The sequence below is a fragment of the Dysidea avara genome, chromosome 2, assembly GCF_963678975.1.
Source record: "Dysidea avara chromosome 2, odDysAvar1.4, whole genome shotgun sequence".
Classification (NCBI taxonomy): Eukaryota; Metazoa; Porifera; class Demospongiae; order Dictyoceratida; family Dysideidae; genus Dysidea; species Dysidea avara.
Window position 1 is genome coordinate 47,820,721 of NC_089273.1, and position 16,930 is coordinate 47,837,650.

The following is a 16,930-nucleotide window of genomic DNA, read 5'->3' on the forward strand; positions in this document are numbered from 1 at the left end:
CAGTTCAAATTGTGTGACTTATTTTAATGATCATTCAACATAAATGTAAATTATTACATTATCATTATTACTGAGCAGACAGCACAGATGATATGCTCAGGAAAAAAGGAAGCAATCACAAAATGAATTTAGCTACGTAGTTAATTGTAAGTTATTGAGTTCCATACAATGTTTGCATTTCTGTTGAAAAAGAATCAATATTGTTGCATTCAATTATGGTAGATGATAAGCTGTTCCATACCTTAATTGATCTGGAGTAAAACTCTGTTGGTGTGAATAGGTGGATGACTTTGATAGAATGAAATAATGTGGGTGATATAGTCTGGTGGTTCTTGTCATTGAAATGAAATAAGGAGGAATTGACAGTGAATAATCTTGATGTATAATTTTGAAAAGTGTTTGCAATCTGGATATTTCCATCGTAGCTGAAGGCTTGGTCAAGAAAGATGCTGCATCATAACTGTGACTGAGCTGAATCAGTTGAAATCATTTAGGACCCATGTAGCTAAACAAATCATTAAAATCTTCTTCTTCATAATACTCTTCTCTCTGTGATAATGAAAAAGACAAGTTAAAAGAAATACCTAAAGCTGGCCATAGGCTAGCTTTAGGTATGAAATCACAAAAAGAAGTGATATTTAATCTCAAGCTGTAAACAAGGGTGTGGCCTCCAAAAAGCTAGGGTGAAAAATGATGTGAAATCAAAGGTAGTGGCCACTGTGATGGTAAATTAATGGCAAAATTTTAATAACGACAATTCAAGCGAATTTGGTGCCAAACCCTAGTGAAACTTGGAGGAGGCAACACAAATTCACCTGATTTGTCATTGTCGTTATTAAAGTTTTGCCATTAACCTACCATCACAGCCATTTCTTGGCCACCACCTTTGATTTCACATCTTTTTTCACCCTGGTTTTTTTAGGCTGCACCGTTTTTTACAGCTTGGCTGTTTTTGATTTGATAAAATAATGTATGACTACATGTGAATGTTAGACTACACTGTACATTGTATGCAGTATATAAGGTGCCTTCAATGTATCATATTATATCTAGCCTATTTTTACATAGAGTGATGCAGATATGCGTGAACAACTTGAGAATTTGGGTGAAAGATTAAGAGGAAAGACATATCCACCATGCTTTAGACTTTCAGTACATGCTAAGCAACCATTTTTTCATGACAATCACTTCTTTAAATTCTGTCTTGCTTCTACTGATGACCAAAAAATTATAGAGAAAGACATAATCATACGTAAAGCAGGTATGTATAATAAATGTCACACTATATTATGTGATTGTCTCAACAAAACCTGACAAGCATGCACTTTGAGTAAAATCAGAAAAAAGTTGTAAAAATATGCATGCTATATACAAATAAAAAACTAGTACACTAAAAAGTTTGGAATTTTCAACTGGAGTAGGACATCGATGAAATAGCACTGAAACAAGCTGGAGTAGTGCACGATATTAAATCACAGTAAAATAATAAGAAGTGTTATATCCTTACTGTACATTTCCGTTATGGTATCTTGAGCACAGTAGGGATATAACACTTCTTATTGTTTAACTGTGATTTAATATCATGCACTACTCCAGCTTGTTTCAGTACTTTTATCAATGTGCTACAGGTGTATGGTCCCTACTCTATATAGTTGAAAATTCCAAATTTGTTTGCTAACTTTTTTTTGTAAATAATTATTATGACTGGTGAACCCACACATACTGCATCTAAGATGGCACCATGCACCCCAGCTATATAATAAAGTGGAGTATCCAATATGCTTTGTTGTCAGCTATGTTCAACTCGTTACATATAATAGCATTTTGAATCAAGAACTGTTCGAAAAGCACCTCTGCAATCCACTCATACTGAAAAAAAATGATGCCACGTGCCCCAGCTATCAATTATCGTCACCTCTGCAATCAAAATAGCCATTATGAAAATACAGATGATTTCTGTGACGAAGGGAAGCCATCACATGCTACCACCAAATCAACACTTTTCACTGTCAGCAAAGCACAAAAGAAGACACTGATAAAACCATGAAGAATGCATTGTACATACTGTGATATGCCAAAAGGCACCTCTCAGGCCGAAGTGACATCGAATAGTGAAAAAATCAAACCGGTAGTTTTAGCCATTAACAAGTTACGCTTATCTGAAGGCATCAGTCAGTTACTCAGTCAGTTACTCAGTCAGTTACTCAGTGGAATATTCTGTTAAATTTATTTTTATTTTAATGCCATAGCAACTTATTGAAAGCGTTTTGGTTTGATCTGAAAGCTTGTTTGGGCTACGTTTTACCTAACCAATACTGCCTCATTGTCATCAGGCAAAATTGAGGCTGGCTTTGTGTTATTTTGTGGGCCATGCCTACTCCTTTGTGGTCCTTACTATACAGTACAATAACTATTGTACTGTATGATATGCAAGTTTATTTTCATCAGGCCATTACTCAGAAAAGAAAGACTCACATTGATGAAAGCTATGCACCAATTTTATTTGCCTGCTCAAAGAGAGTTTGAAAGTCTTTGTTTTGTATTCGTAGGTCCAACAGCATGCATTTATAATGTGTTTGTTTACGATGTGGTAAACAGAAACAAAATCATCATCATTTCTTCAACTAAACCACCTTCATACCCATATGCATAAGTTACTATAGTACTAAAGCTATTCCTTTGTTGATTTGCTAATCCATAGTGAACATTTTAAGCCAAATTCAAATATTGTTGACTACAGTAATTCAAATGGAAGTCAAACACTAGACAGCATGAAGAGCAGGAACAACTACTGCATACTGGTTGAGTGAAAATAAACTACAGGTGCTTACATTTGCATCCAAACATTCCAAACCTACTGACTACAAAAAGCTGAAACTTTGGTGATTCATTCTTTGAAGACTGTAGATAATACTGAGAAAATAAGAAGTCAAACTAGTCAGTTTTTTTGTACTGAGCTGAAACTCTGTATAATGTCAAATTCATAGTATAGCTACAAGCAGCAGTTGGTGTGGTCTCAATATACGTACATAGGTTGCATACAACATTAATTCAATAGATATTGACATGATAAAGAGGTGTACACCGATGATGACAGCATTCTTGTATTGAATTAGCATGCAAGACAACAAGTGATGGCAACAAGAGGGAAAGTGTTACTATTTAATCTGCTAGCAAACTAGCTAAAAATGTGACCGGATTTGCGAAAAGGTACCTTTTTCACACACAAAATTTGACCCATTTTTTGAACTTTAAAGCTTCATAACGTTTTACTCATTGGACATAATTGCTTGAAATTTTCAATGAATGTAGCTAGAGTATCTGGCTACATTGTGATACTAAGAGCAAGTTAATCAGTGTAACGAGTCAAGTGTTAAATCATTTTGTTTGCTAGTATGTCAAATGTGTGGAAAAGGTACCTTTTTGCAAATCCGGTCACAAATAATGATTCACTTTGTCATCACAGATGAGACATTTTAAGCTTAAAGCGTACAATTTCATACCTTTTCTCTCAAAGTGGTAGGCATGAAGGATAACAAGAAACATTATGCTTACTATTCTCTACTTGTTTGATAGCAAACCCTCTCATTTTCGAAATGTTGCTTTTGTGTAAGTGTTTGCCAATCGCTTAGACGGGGCTACTTCTTTCTCTTACTGGCAAGCTTGCTAGCACTACTCATCTTGCGTAGCTGCCACAGGTACTAGTGAATTTGTTTTTAACAAGTGTGTGGTAGCCCACTCATTCAACAAAGCCGCAGGCGAAAGTTCAGCAAGTTTTGATTTCATTGAGGTTGAATTGAAGGCACAAATGCACATTTACATGCGCTATTTATACAAAAAAAAGATTTCAGCTCTAGTTACCTGTACTTCATTTCCTGGAAATAAGATCTCACTGGCTTCCACATGCTCACCTAGCAGCATGACATTGTACATACTCTAAGCCAGATATGTCACGAGCAGTATGTGGACTCCACAGTTGAAAAGCATATTCAAGCAGTGGTCTAGTTAAACCTTGTGAGCTAGGGATTTTGAAGCTGTGGTAGCTGCCCATAAACTGTGACACAGATTATTCAGTGATCTCCTGACCTTGGCAGAAACAACTTTATAATGATTGAAACCAAGAAAAATTAGATTGAATGTAAAATCCAAGATATTTAGCAATAGAATTCCACAAGATGGTGACGCTGTTGATTTTATACATACAGTTGGTAAGTTTCCCTTGTTTAAAATTAAAAATGCCAAACACTTACATGTGTTTAAACATAGCTGCCACTTGATTGTCCAAGAATAGATGATGTCAATATCTTTCTGCAGTAACAAACCGTCAGCAGAACTTTTAATTTCCCTATACAATACAATGTCATCTGCAGATAGTTTTAAAGTGGAGTGGCTTACAACATTGTAATAATCATCTATTTATAATATGAGTAGAAGGGGGCCAAGTACAGAGCCTTGTGGCACTCCTGATGTAACAGGGAGCCAGTCGGATTAGCTACCATTGATGATCACCCGTTGGTATTTGATGCCCAATGACCATGCATAGTCAAAAATTGACCTCCTAGATGATGAATTCTTGCCACCATGGTGTGCATGACTTTGAATGATGCATGGGTGTTGAATTGGAATTCTTGCTAGTTTTTGTAAGAAGAAACCCAGCTAGTAGGCAACAGTTAGAATCAAACTAATCATATAACTGTGAAGTATGCAGACTATATCAGTGATACATGTACATCCCTTAGCTAACAATTCTACTTGAGTAGGAGATGTAAATAATTGTTTTTTAATTGAATCATTCTATCGAATTGTTTAAGGAATCTAGGTTGTAAAAGCAAACTGCAACACACATGTGAAGTTTGTTTTAGCATTTGAATTCCACTGCTAAGGAAGCATCACCAACAATCTGCTTTAAGCCACAAATTATGAACAGAAGAATCTTATAGTCTATCAATCATATACAAAGTATCCAGAGAAAGCCTCAGTGCTGATCTTGTTTTTCATTGACATACTGAGACATCAGCCTACATGTGCAGAATACACTACTCCAGAGGTGCCATACTTCAGTTGATATACACCAGTATAAGGTATTTACAATATCTTCAGGAACATCCTTGATCCTGTTTCTAACTGGTATAGATAATCTAATCAAAAACAGCCAAGCTGTAAAAAAAGGTGCGGCCCCCAAAAGGGCCATGGTGAAAAAAGATGTGAAATCCAAGGTGGCGGCCAAGAAATGGCTGTGATGGTAGGTTAATGGTAACAATTTTAATAACGACAATTCAGGTGAATTTGGTGCCAAGACCAAGCGGCACAAAATTCATCTGAATTGTCGTTATTAAAATTTTTACCATTAACCTACCATCACAGCCATTTCTTGGCCGCCACCTTGGATTTCACATCTTTTTTCACCATGGCCTTTTTGGGGGTCGCACCTTTTTTACAGCTTGGCTGTTTTTGATTAGATATTACTTCTTTTTGTATTTGTATACTGCAAAGCCGGCCAATGGCTGGCTTTGGGTTTTTTTTTAACCCATGTGTTTTTTCTTTACCACAGGAAGAAGAAAAGAACTTAAAGAAGATTTTTAATACTTCTGTTATTTTTGATTTTATTAGTAATTATACAAATTATATACATATATTTATTACATGTCCATTATTCCCCACAGGATATTATTTTGCAGCTGATCTCTCTACTGGGTGACTTGAAATGTAGCTGAACTATCTATAAGGTGACCTCTTCTAGCTGATCTCTCTACAGGGTGATTTGTTTCTAGATGAACTCTCTACAGGTGATTTGTTTGCAGCTAAACTCCCTACATGGTGGTTTCTTTGTAGCTGAACTCTCTACACGATGGTTTCTTTGTAGCTGAACTCTCTACAAGGTGACTTCTTCTAGCTGAACTCTCTACAGGGTGATCTTTTTGTAGCTGAACTCTCTACAGGGTGATTTGTTTGCAGCTGAACTCTCTACATGATGGTTTCTTTGTAACTGAACACTCTACAAGGTGACTTCTTCTAGCTGATCTTTCTACAGGGTGCTTTCTTTGTAGCTGAACTCTCTATATGATGGTTTCTTTGTAGCTGAACTCTCTACAAGGTGACTTCTTCTAGCTGAACTCTCTACAGGGTGATTTGTTTGCAGATGAACTCTTTAAATGATGGTTTCTTTGTAGCTGAACTCTCTACAAGGTGACTTCTTCTAGCTGAACTCTCTAAAGGGTGATTTCTTTGTAGCTGAACTCTATATGATGGTTTCTTTGTAGCTGAACTCTATACAAGGTGACTTCTTCTAGCTGATCCCTCTATAGGGGGATTTGTTTGTAGCTAAACTCTCAACAAGTGATTTATTTGCAGCTGACCTCTTTATGTGGTGGTTTCTTTGTAGCTGAACTCACTATAAGATGACCTCTTCTAGCTGATCTCTCTCCAGGGTGATATGTTTCTAGCTGAACTCTCTACTGGTGATTTGTTGCAGTTAAACTCTCTACATAGTGGTTTCTTTGTAGCTGAACTCTTTACAAGGTGACTTCTTCTAGCTGAACTCTCTACAAGGTGATTTCTTTGTAGCTGAACTCTCTACATGATGGTTTCTTTGTAGCTGAACTCTCTACAAGGTGACCTCTTCTAGCTGATCCTTCTACAGGGCGATTTGTTTGTAGTTGAATTATCTACATGGTGATTTGTTTGAGGCTGAACTCTCTACATGGCGGTTTCTTTGTAGCTGAACTCTCTACAAGGTAACTTCTTCTAGCTGATCCCTCTACAGGGCAATTTGATTTTAGTTGAATTCTCTACACAGTGATTTGTTTGAGGCTGAACTCTCTACATGGTGGTTTCTTTGTAGCTGAACTCTCTACAAGGTGACCTCTTCTAGCTGATCTCTCTACAGGGTGATTTGTTTCTAGCTGAACTCTCTACAGGTGATTTGTTTGCAGCTAAACTCTCTACATGGTGATTTCGTTGTAGCTGAACTCTCTACACGATGGTTTCTTTGTAGCTGAACTCTCTACAAGGTGACTTCTTCTAGCTGAACTCTCTACAGAGTAATTTGTTTGCAGCTTAACTCTCAGAGTCTACATGATGGTTTCTTTGTAGCTGAACTCTCTACAAGGTGACTTCTTCTAGCTGAACTCTCTACAGGGTGATCTTTTTGTAGCTGAACTCTCTACAGTGTGATTTGTTTACAGCTGAACTCTCTACATGATGGTTTCTTTGTAGCTGAACTCTCTACAAGGTGACCTCTTCTAGCTGATCTCTCTACAGGGTGATTTGTTTCTAGCTGTGTGAACTCTCTACAGGCGATATGTTTGCAGCTGAACTGTCTACATGGTGGTTTCTTTGTACCTGAACTCTCTACAAGGTGACTTGTTTCTAGCTGATCCCTCTACAAGGTGACTTCCTCGAGCTGATCTCTCTACAGGTTGATTTGTTTGTAGCTGAACTCTCTACAGGGTGATTTGTTTGCAGTTGAACTCTCTACAGGGTGATTTGTTTGTAGCTGAACCCTCTGCAGAATGGTTTCTTTTGTTACTGAACTTTCTACAAGGCAACTTTTTCTAGCTGATCTCTCTACAAGGTGACTTCCTCTAGCTGATCTCTCTATAGGGTGACTTGTATCTAGCTGAACTATCTACAGGATGATCTGTTCATAGTTGAACTCTCTACAGGTTAATTTGTTTGTAGCTGAAACCTCTTGTTTCAAACTGATCTCACTGTAGCATAACTTCTTTGTAGCTTAACTCTCTACTGAGTGATTTTTTTTTGTAGCTGAACTGTATATAGGGTGATTTGTTTGTACCTTAACTTTCTACAGGGTGATTTGTTTATAGCTGAATGCTCTGCAGGGTGATTTGTTTGTAGTTGATCTCTCTACAGGGTTTCTTTGCAGCTGAGTTCTCTACAGGGTGACTTCTTCTAGCTGAACCCTCTCTTGTTTCTAGCTGATCTCTCTACAGAGTAACTTGTTTGTATAGCTGAACTCTTTACAGAGTAGTATTTTGGTTGCTGAACTCTCTACACTGTGACTTGTTTGTAGCAAAATTCTTTACAGAGTGACTTGGTGGTAGCTGAATTCTCTACAGAGTGACTTATTTGTAGCTGAATTCTCTACAGAGTGACTTACTTGTAGCTGAACACTGTATAAACTATAAAGTGACTTGTCTGTAGCTGAACTCTCTTCAGGGTTACTTGTTTGCAGGTGATCTCTATAGGGTAACTTGTTTGTATAGATGAACTCTTTACAGGATAGTTTCTTTGTAGCTGAACTCTCTCCACAGTGACTTGTTTGTAGCTGAATTCTCTAGAGAGTGTAGCCGAACTCTCTACAGGGTGCATGACTTGTTTATAGCTGAATTCTCTTCAGTGTGACTTGCAATGTTATGAATCACTACAGCGATATATTTGTAGCTGAACTCTCTATAGGGTGACTTGCTTCTTGCTGAACTGTCTATAAGATTAACTGTTTGCAGCTGAACTCCCTACAGAATATGGTAATAGAATTCTATAATGGAGTAAATAAATTAGCTGAATGCTCTATTAGGGTGACTGTTCTATTAGAGTATCTCGATCTCGCATTTTCTACACGGAGTTGGCTTTCGAATCATAACTCAGTGGTTTGTAATCCAATTCTTCTATACTACTGCTAGGACTTTCAATGAAGATTATTCCAGCTATACACCGATTTTCAGCTAATTGCTCTAAGCGGTTTGCCTAGTAGGCGTGAAAGCTAATACTTTTTTATTCCTAAAAATCGATCGCGTAATTGTGACACAGGTTGGGTTTTGTGTCATATCTCCGTGGTCTTTATCTCGATTCCTTTCAAATCACCAAAAGGCACTCCTACGATGGTTACTCCATCTACATAGTAATTTTCAACTCATTCCTTGAAGCGGTTTACCCTGTAGGCGTGACAACAAATCGATCTTGTTTTACGCGAATAATCGGTCATAACTCCTGAATCATTCACCGGATTTGCACCAAATTTGAATCTAGGATTCGCCTTTGTACTCTTCTTCTGTGTGCCAAATGTCAAGGCGATCGGAGTACGCGCTTGCGTTTTATAGCAATTTTTGCAAGTGTGCGTAAAGACGAAGAAGAAAAAAAAACGAAGAAAAAAAACACGAAACTTTGGCCACTCGTATCTCGGAAATGGTTTGAGTGATTTCCTTCAAATTTGGAATGTAGACTCCCCTAGCTGGTGGGCAATTCTGCAGCAAATTTGGTTCCAATCGGATGAGGTATCACCGAGATACAAATGTGTGAAAATGACGTTTTCTTTCTTCCTGTCAATATACTCACGGTGTGGCGCGCCGGCTTCTTGGGCCGCACGACACACTATCGTGTGTCTTGATGTACTTTAACAAAAAGTTTATTGCACTTATCTAGAAGATTAATGCAGGCTCTAAGCTGCCTTTGTTTTTCATATAAAGGCTGCTTTTTATTATGGGTGTGGAAAACCAAATAAAAATTTAAGGTTATGGTATAGTCACTAAGGCTCAAACGATTAGCTGAATATTCGGATTAATATTCGTTTGCTTTGTAGCCGAATAATAAAATTAACAAACGATTATTCGCACGTGATCATTATATGGTGACACGTGATTAGCTGTCAGTAATTAACGAAGCGGAAGGCGATGCTAATGAAAGCAACAAAAAGGAAAGGACTATGGCGATAAAGCGAAGAGTAGTAATAGCCACTAATTGGTGAAGTGTATCTACTAATTCCACGGTGAATCGCCGTAAGCGCAAGACTTCGTATGGATTTGTGGCTTACTTCAGGTAGCTACTTCTACTTTGTTACAATCACAGTATCGCTGTGATAATCCTTTCACAAAGGGAATTATGGCATCTATTTCTTAGTAAAGTTATTCATACGAAGCCACAAAGCTGTTTGTGGTTATTTCAACTTATTTGTAGGCGGCTTCTTGGTCTAGTGGCAATGAAACCTTTCACCGATTATTCGACTAATTTCATTAAAGCTGAGCGAACATTCGAATACAGTAAACCAGTATTCGTTTGAGCCTTAATAGTCATGGGCAATCATTCAAAATTTTGAATGCCTACTGATACTTTTTGAGAAGCCCATAAAACCTGTCTAGCAGTGTGAAAAGTTTTAAATGAAGGTGTAGTCCTTTACATTTAAGGTTTTTATGTAGCTATAATGTAGTTTGAGGCAGGTGGAGCACTACAATTTGTTGTAGTAACACAAGTAAGCCAGCCTGTACATCACTTAGCTCCAGCTGTCACTACGGTAACCATGTTTTTCCACCGCCAAATACAACAAAAGCTGTAGACTCTATTGGCATTTCTGGGGCTTAGTGATACTGTATATTGAATTTATTAGGTACTGTGGAAGTGATTTTGGCATGTTTCTTCCCTGTGACTCAGATACAAGCCTTCAAAGAGCTTGTTTTACTCAAAAAAACTACTAAAAGTTCAATAAAACATCTATACAACCAGTACCTTAAAAAATCACTTCCACAGGACCTAGATATTTTAGTTGTTTAGTTACTTGTGTTGAAATTATAAGGATTCAGTAATCTGTTAGTCTGGTTTTTGGCAGCACATTTTATAAAACATCACTCTATTGTGGACCACACACCAAAGAACAATAATTGTTGTTCTGCAGTAAAAACAAACAAGTACAATTAATTGTATTGCTAACACAACACAGTTGTTGAAATTATTTATCCCTGCTTGGTTTATAAAGCAGGTTTTGTAATTTGTTCCATCCATACATTTTAAAATATTCTGTAACCCTAATAATATTATACAAATGAAACTATACTGTTACTTTAATCGAAAAATAGTGAAAAAAGGGAATAGCTATACAGTAATGAAACAAGAGAGGTTGTCTATAACTGCAGATAATACTAATGGACATTTAATTCTTAATTTATTCATGGTAATAGACTGAAGTGTGTTATGGTAGGCCATTTGTTTCAAAATGATTATTTGATATATATGTTCAATGAATTATTTGGCATGTACAATGAATTATTTAATATTTGCAATGAATTATTTGATATATTCAATGAATTATTTGATATGTTCAATGAATTATCTGGTATGTTCAATGAATTATTTGATATGTTCAATGAATTATTTGGTATGTTCAATGAATTATTTGGTATGTTCAATGAATTTTTTGATATGTTCAATGAATTATTTGGTATATTCAATGATTTTAGTGTTTTATTTTGTGGACTATATTTTTGCGAATTAGATATTTTGCGTTGGTAAATAATTTGTATTAGGTATCATTATCATAATCAGGTTGTTGTTGGTATCGCTATAGAGCTTATGCAGGGGTGTGGTAAGTATTTCTAAGCGCCTAGCTCTCACTAATTTAAGACACGCGTTAGGGCTGCTCTGCCATTTGCCATAGGGGACGAAAGATAATAAGCTAGGCTGGATGTGGGGCAGCAAGTGTTATGCTGTGAATTGCCCTAATCTATGTGTGAAAGGAAATGGATTGAATTTTTATGCTTTCCAAAAGATCTGGATCGAAGAAATAAAATGGATTGCAGTGCTATAGCTACAAATCAACAGAAAGAATCTAGCTAGCTAACTAGTGAAGCCAATACAGTCATGTAGCTGGTAAACATGCAGTCATTAATGGAAGAAAGGAGTGGCTAACAATCAGTTTACATCGAAGTACGTCCTTCAAACGTGTTGACAGTCTGATGAGACAAAAATGGAAACTTGCCGGCTAGTGGTGGATTTTCAAAGATGAACAGCTTCCCGGGATACTGGAACAGACCGAGAACTCTCTGATAACTGAATGGCAAAAGGTAAAAGCAAAGGAATGCAGAGTCTAGCAGAGCGAGAAAACTGGATCAGCCAGCAAAGATTAGAGGAGGAGGGGAAGAGATGTGAAGAAGATGAGAGGGAGAGATTGTCACAGTTAATAGAAGAAGAAACAAGAGAAAGTGAACGAACTAGAGTAAGAAAAATGTTGAGGTTGGATGAACTGAACAGATTAGCTACAATGAGCATAAGAAATATTTAAATTAGACTATGATGAACTACACAAGAAATAATGAAGAACTACTCCAGAAGTGTAAGGCCGAACGTCAAGGTCAATTGTGACTGGGCCTGCGAAAATAGGGCATATGGGCACAAACTACACCCCATCACTCTGTAGATCATATCTCAGTATTGGAAAAGTATATTTCCATTCTGTAACTTGCATCATGATGCCAATTAAATGTTTACTAAGAGCTGAAAATTGCAATGTCATAGTATAATGGTACAAAAAGTTATGAGTAATGAAAGTGTAAAAAGGTAGGCAAAAATCATGTGCCCACATGCCCTATTATCGCAGGCCCGGTCACAATTGGTTACAATCAGCCAACAGACAGAGTTTAGAAGACAACCATAAGCAGGTGAAGTTTTATACCGAGCTGCCGTCTTTTGCAGTTTTGCTAGTTACATACCTAAATGCCATTTTTCTTGCTGTGTAATGTTTGATCAGCTCTTAATTACTTTAATGAAGTATAATGCTTAAATATTCCACATCAAAATTTGGCATGACAAGAGCTCAAACTTATAACAAGCATAATACATATACTTTTAGTAGGCATTACTCAAAAGGCGGCATTTGACTGAAAACTGTGCTCTGCTTTCAACATTGTTGTCTGGAGATGTCATCTTAGCAGATTATGGCTTCACAATTGATCAGGCTGCACTGTGCAGAAGTCAAGATACATCCTTTTACTAGGTAAATTGACACTGCTTGCCAGCTGTCTCAAGTTAGGATGTTGAAAGAGTCATTGGGCTGGTGAGGCAAATGTTTTCGATATTGCAATCAACTCTTTCTATTAATATGCTTAAAGGTGATGAAGGAGAGCATATCTCCTATTGATAAAATAGGTGCACTATGTAATTGTTGTGATTGGTAGTACCATTTTAACTATTTTTATATAATGTACACTGTTAATATTTATGTGTAGTATGTGAAATAATGTGCATTGTTGATATTTATGTTATTGAAATGTACATGTAAAATATATTAATTAGTGATATTTTGTCTTCTTTGATTTCCTTGAGTTCCTTAGCTTGTGGCAGTCTGGTCGATAATATTTTCCTTTTGACCATCTTTTCCAGTTATTTGTAAGTACGAAAATGAAACCATTTTATCACACAGTCCCTGCTATCACAGCAAATCATGTCATCATAGTCTTTCCCTTTACTGTAATAGCAGCATACACTTGCTGATCATTAGAAGAAATTGAAGAAGCATGGACATCATTGTTCCTAAAGCTAGCAGTGGAATCCACCCCACCAACCAACCTGAGAGTAAGTAGAATGTACTTCGCTTATACAACAACAATTAAGCTTATACCATCTGCATCACTAATAGCTGTACTGCCAGATGACTGTAGTGCATGACATTATTGGTTCCTTTCTAAACCACTTTCCAACTAATTGAGGCAATAATGGCTAATTTAATAAATGGCTCGACATCACGTATAGCAGAGTCAATAAAATCAGAATCCAGCTCTACCTTCTGGTGAAATTATTTCATCTTCCCTCCAAGCTACACAAATGAGGTTTACATGCACATTTAAACCAAGTTAATGTAGGAGCTATTAATTATGCACGCATAGGTTAGAAGTGTTAGTGAGCATTAACTGGAATTTGCGCATGCGCAGTGTTCAACACGTGCCTCCTAGTGTGAACAGCGTGACTTGTTAGTTGTTAAGGGTGAGCCATCATGCCACAGACAGAGGACAAAAGGAAGAATCCAGAGGACAAAAGGAAGACCCCAGCGAATTGAAATTTATGGACGAGTGTCTCCCCTTTATCGCCCGTGCGAAATCGGGAGGATATACATACGGCAAGCGTCTTCTCCGAGGTCTTCTCTGAGCGAAACACCGAACCAACGGGCTGAAGACGGAGGATAGAGATTGGATAACACGAAACCCTGGATGGCTAGCACTGCTCTGAATGTGAGGGAGGAGTGGCATCATCGCCGGGTCTATACTACACGTTAATACGCGTTGATAGACTGTGACATCATACATTGTCATGGTGGAGAACATCTCGATACAAGCAGCGTTGGATCGAATGGTGATAAAGGTAACTGATCTAACACCCATCTCGGTAAGTAGTGGTGATGGTGTTTTTAATGTGTTAAACAGCTAGCTATATTAATTTTTGACGTTTCCATTGGCAGCTGTGTTCTTATTACAATGGTGTAATAAATTTGAAGTATACATATATATGTATAGCATGGATAGTTTTGCTTTTGCGCACAGACCTGTCACCCAGAGAGGTGTTTTCAAAATGTATTTACAGGTAATGACGGGCTTACTAACAACAGAAATCAGTAGTGGCTGATCATGAACTACCTTTTCACTATAACTTTGGATTGTGGCTTGTGTTAACAGACTGTGGCTAGCAGGTTATGAGTCTACTTAGCTTCCAGGCATTGCAGTACCACTGCACTGTAAATTAGGAAGGTGGGGTTCGTGCTGGTGATGTGCTGCTTGTGTTCGCTTGGTGTGGTATGCGTAATTGTGAAATAATTATGTGGATCATGCTGGGTGGCATGCCATTGGTATGGGCTTCGTGCTTCTGACATGGGAATAGGTTTTCAAAGGGTCGGGCATATAGGAAATTTGTTTATAGTTTGTGGTGATCACAAGGAACAAAACGTGATAATTGGATTCTTCATGATCAGTTTCTGAGCAGCAGGTTTGATTGTGGTATGTGTACAACCGAATAGCTTTATAAATATTACTGTTGCTGTATTGTGCGGTGAAACATTTAGACCCTTACAATTTTGAGTGGGCATCAGTAGACCATTGCACAACAAAAGACATTAGCTTAGTCTGAAAAGTAGAAATCACTGCAACCCATAATCTTTTAGTTTTATACATTTGCAAACAGCTGTTTGGAACAGACTAGGTAACAGCATGAGCACATAGAATAAATATTATATCTTCAGAGCACATCAAGTTCACTTATTACACCGGTATACATGATTACTTGATTAGTCTGTGATGCGTGATGAAAGACATAGCGCATTGACCCATAATATTGTTAACACCGATCTCAATTATAGTGATTCTGAAATGACTAGATTTTATCACCAGTAGTGTGTAAAAAGTGAGTAAATGTGTTGAAGAAACTAGTATTATTAAGGTGCTTCTTTGATGTACCAAATATACAAGGCATTTACTCATGAAGTTGTGGTGCTGGTTCTTCAGTGGTTGAATATATTTTAGTAAAATATGTTCACATAGTGGGTGCTGGTACATGGTGTAGTCTTTGGTACATTACTAGTACTGAAATGTGCGTTTGTAAGAAATGTAGTTAGCATTATTATTTGCCTACCTTACTCTTCCATAATACTTCCCTTGATCATGGCAGTTGTTAAGTATACTGCTTCTATAATTTCTGATTATCCCAGCTTAACTAAACATACACGTTGAGTTGTTGTACTTGTTTGGAAGTCCTTGTAATCTTACTCAACACTAGGCGGATGGAAAAGTGTTATTGTAGCAAGTTAATGCCTGTTAATTGTTGCATATTCAGCACTCGTATAGTTAGCCTTCCCAGTGGTACTCTTTGCACCTGCACAAGGTTGGTGTCTTTGACAACCCACTTCAGCATAGTAGCAAAAAATTACATAATTATTCTGTTCTACTATGTCAGGTAAGGTACTGTTATTTGGAAACACAGTCTACAGTGTTAGTGTAAGGGTCAAAGGGTACTGAAAAGCTCCTGTAAAACTGTTGTATATCATGGTGATAGCAAGATTAGTAGGATTAGCTTCAGACTGGGTGTACTATAGAGATCACATGTGCACTGTTATAGTACGTACATTGCATCATATTTAATCATGCGCAGCTCACTATGTCAGATATGACCATGACAGTCTGTAATTCCTCAAGCTTTAAATGCTATGCTTTACATTTGGCTGATTATCAGGAGCACTTCCCTGTAATCCATATATGTTATGTTTGAATACGTACATAAACTGTGTATTTGCTTATTAATTGAAAGCACACCACAGCTAAACACTTCCATGTTTGCGATCTTGAGTGAGTCACTTGATGTAGACAATCGTCCACTTACCAAACAACAGCAGCAGCAATGGTATGTCATGTTTCCCATCTGACTAGCTATTAAGTACAGAAAAATAGACATAATACATCATCCTACATAAAACTGAACATATTAAATACAGTGGTAAACAGCTCGTTATACTAGGCAGGTATGTCTTGACGTCCATCCCATTTGTAAACCTAAATGGCTTAGCTAAGTACATTCTACAGTGAGAATAATACTATATGTTCTACATTACATTCCCATTCAAATCCCCTTCCCATACTGCCATAGTTACATATCGCATGATTTCCCACATGGGGTCTGACTGTAGATTTGCTCCTGTATGTGTATTTATACATGATATTGATATGCAATTTAAATGAGATATACCAATGTCAGCCTACAGTACCCTTCTTTTACCTTTATCATCTGCACTAGCTACCATGCGCAGAAAACAGTTATCACCTATCAGTAAACTCAAATTTGGCCACCTTACACAACATACTACAACGTTCATCAATCTACTCATGCATAAGGGAAATTGTGGAGTGATTGAAGTGTAGGCGAGGTAGGAAACATGTTCTTTCTGTTAGTGAAACATTGCTATCAACCTACCCTCTACGATGATGATTCATGTTGGATTAGGTATCCAGCTATCGAAAAGGAACCATTTACCTAAGATTTACAACAAGGGTATATTCTCTGCTATACACGTAACAATCTTCATTTACTAAAGACTTCCCTTTACACTTGCAGACTTATACATCTTCAATTGAAACCAATACTTATGAGAACCTCCAATCAAAAAAAAAATTTTTTAACATTTGATTCGTTATTATTCCTCGCTTCATTGATTAGTCATACAACAGCTGTT

The 16,930-nt window shown here is 37.2% G+C and overlaps 1 protein-coding gene across 1 annotated transcript in view; it reads left to right on the forward strand.

Annotated features, from left to right (window-relative positions):
- Positions 1-16,930, forward strand: part of LOC136247505 (uncharacterized) — a 224,227-nt gene that overhangs the window by 169,305 nt on the left and 37,992 nt on the right. The window contains exon 16 of the mRNA XM_066039228.1: positions 1,069-1,261. Coding sequence (XP_065895300.1) covers positions 1,069-1,261 — 193 coding nt within the window. The remainder of the gene's footprint in view (positions 1-1,068; positions 1,262-16,930) is intronic.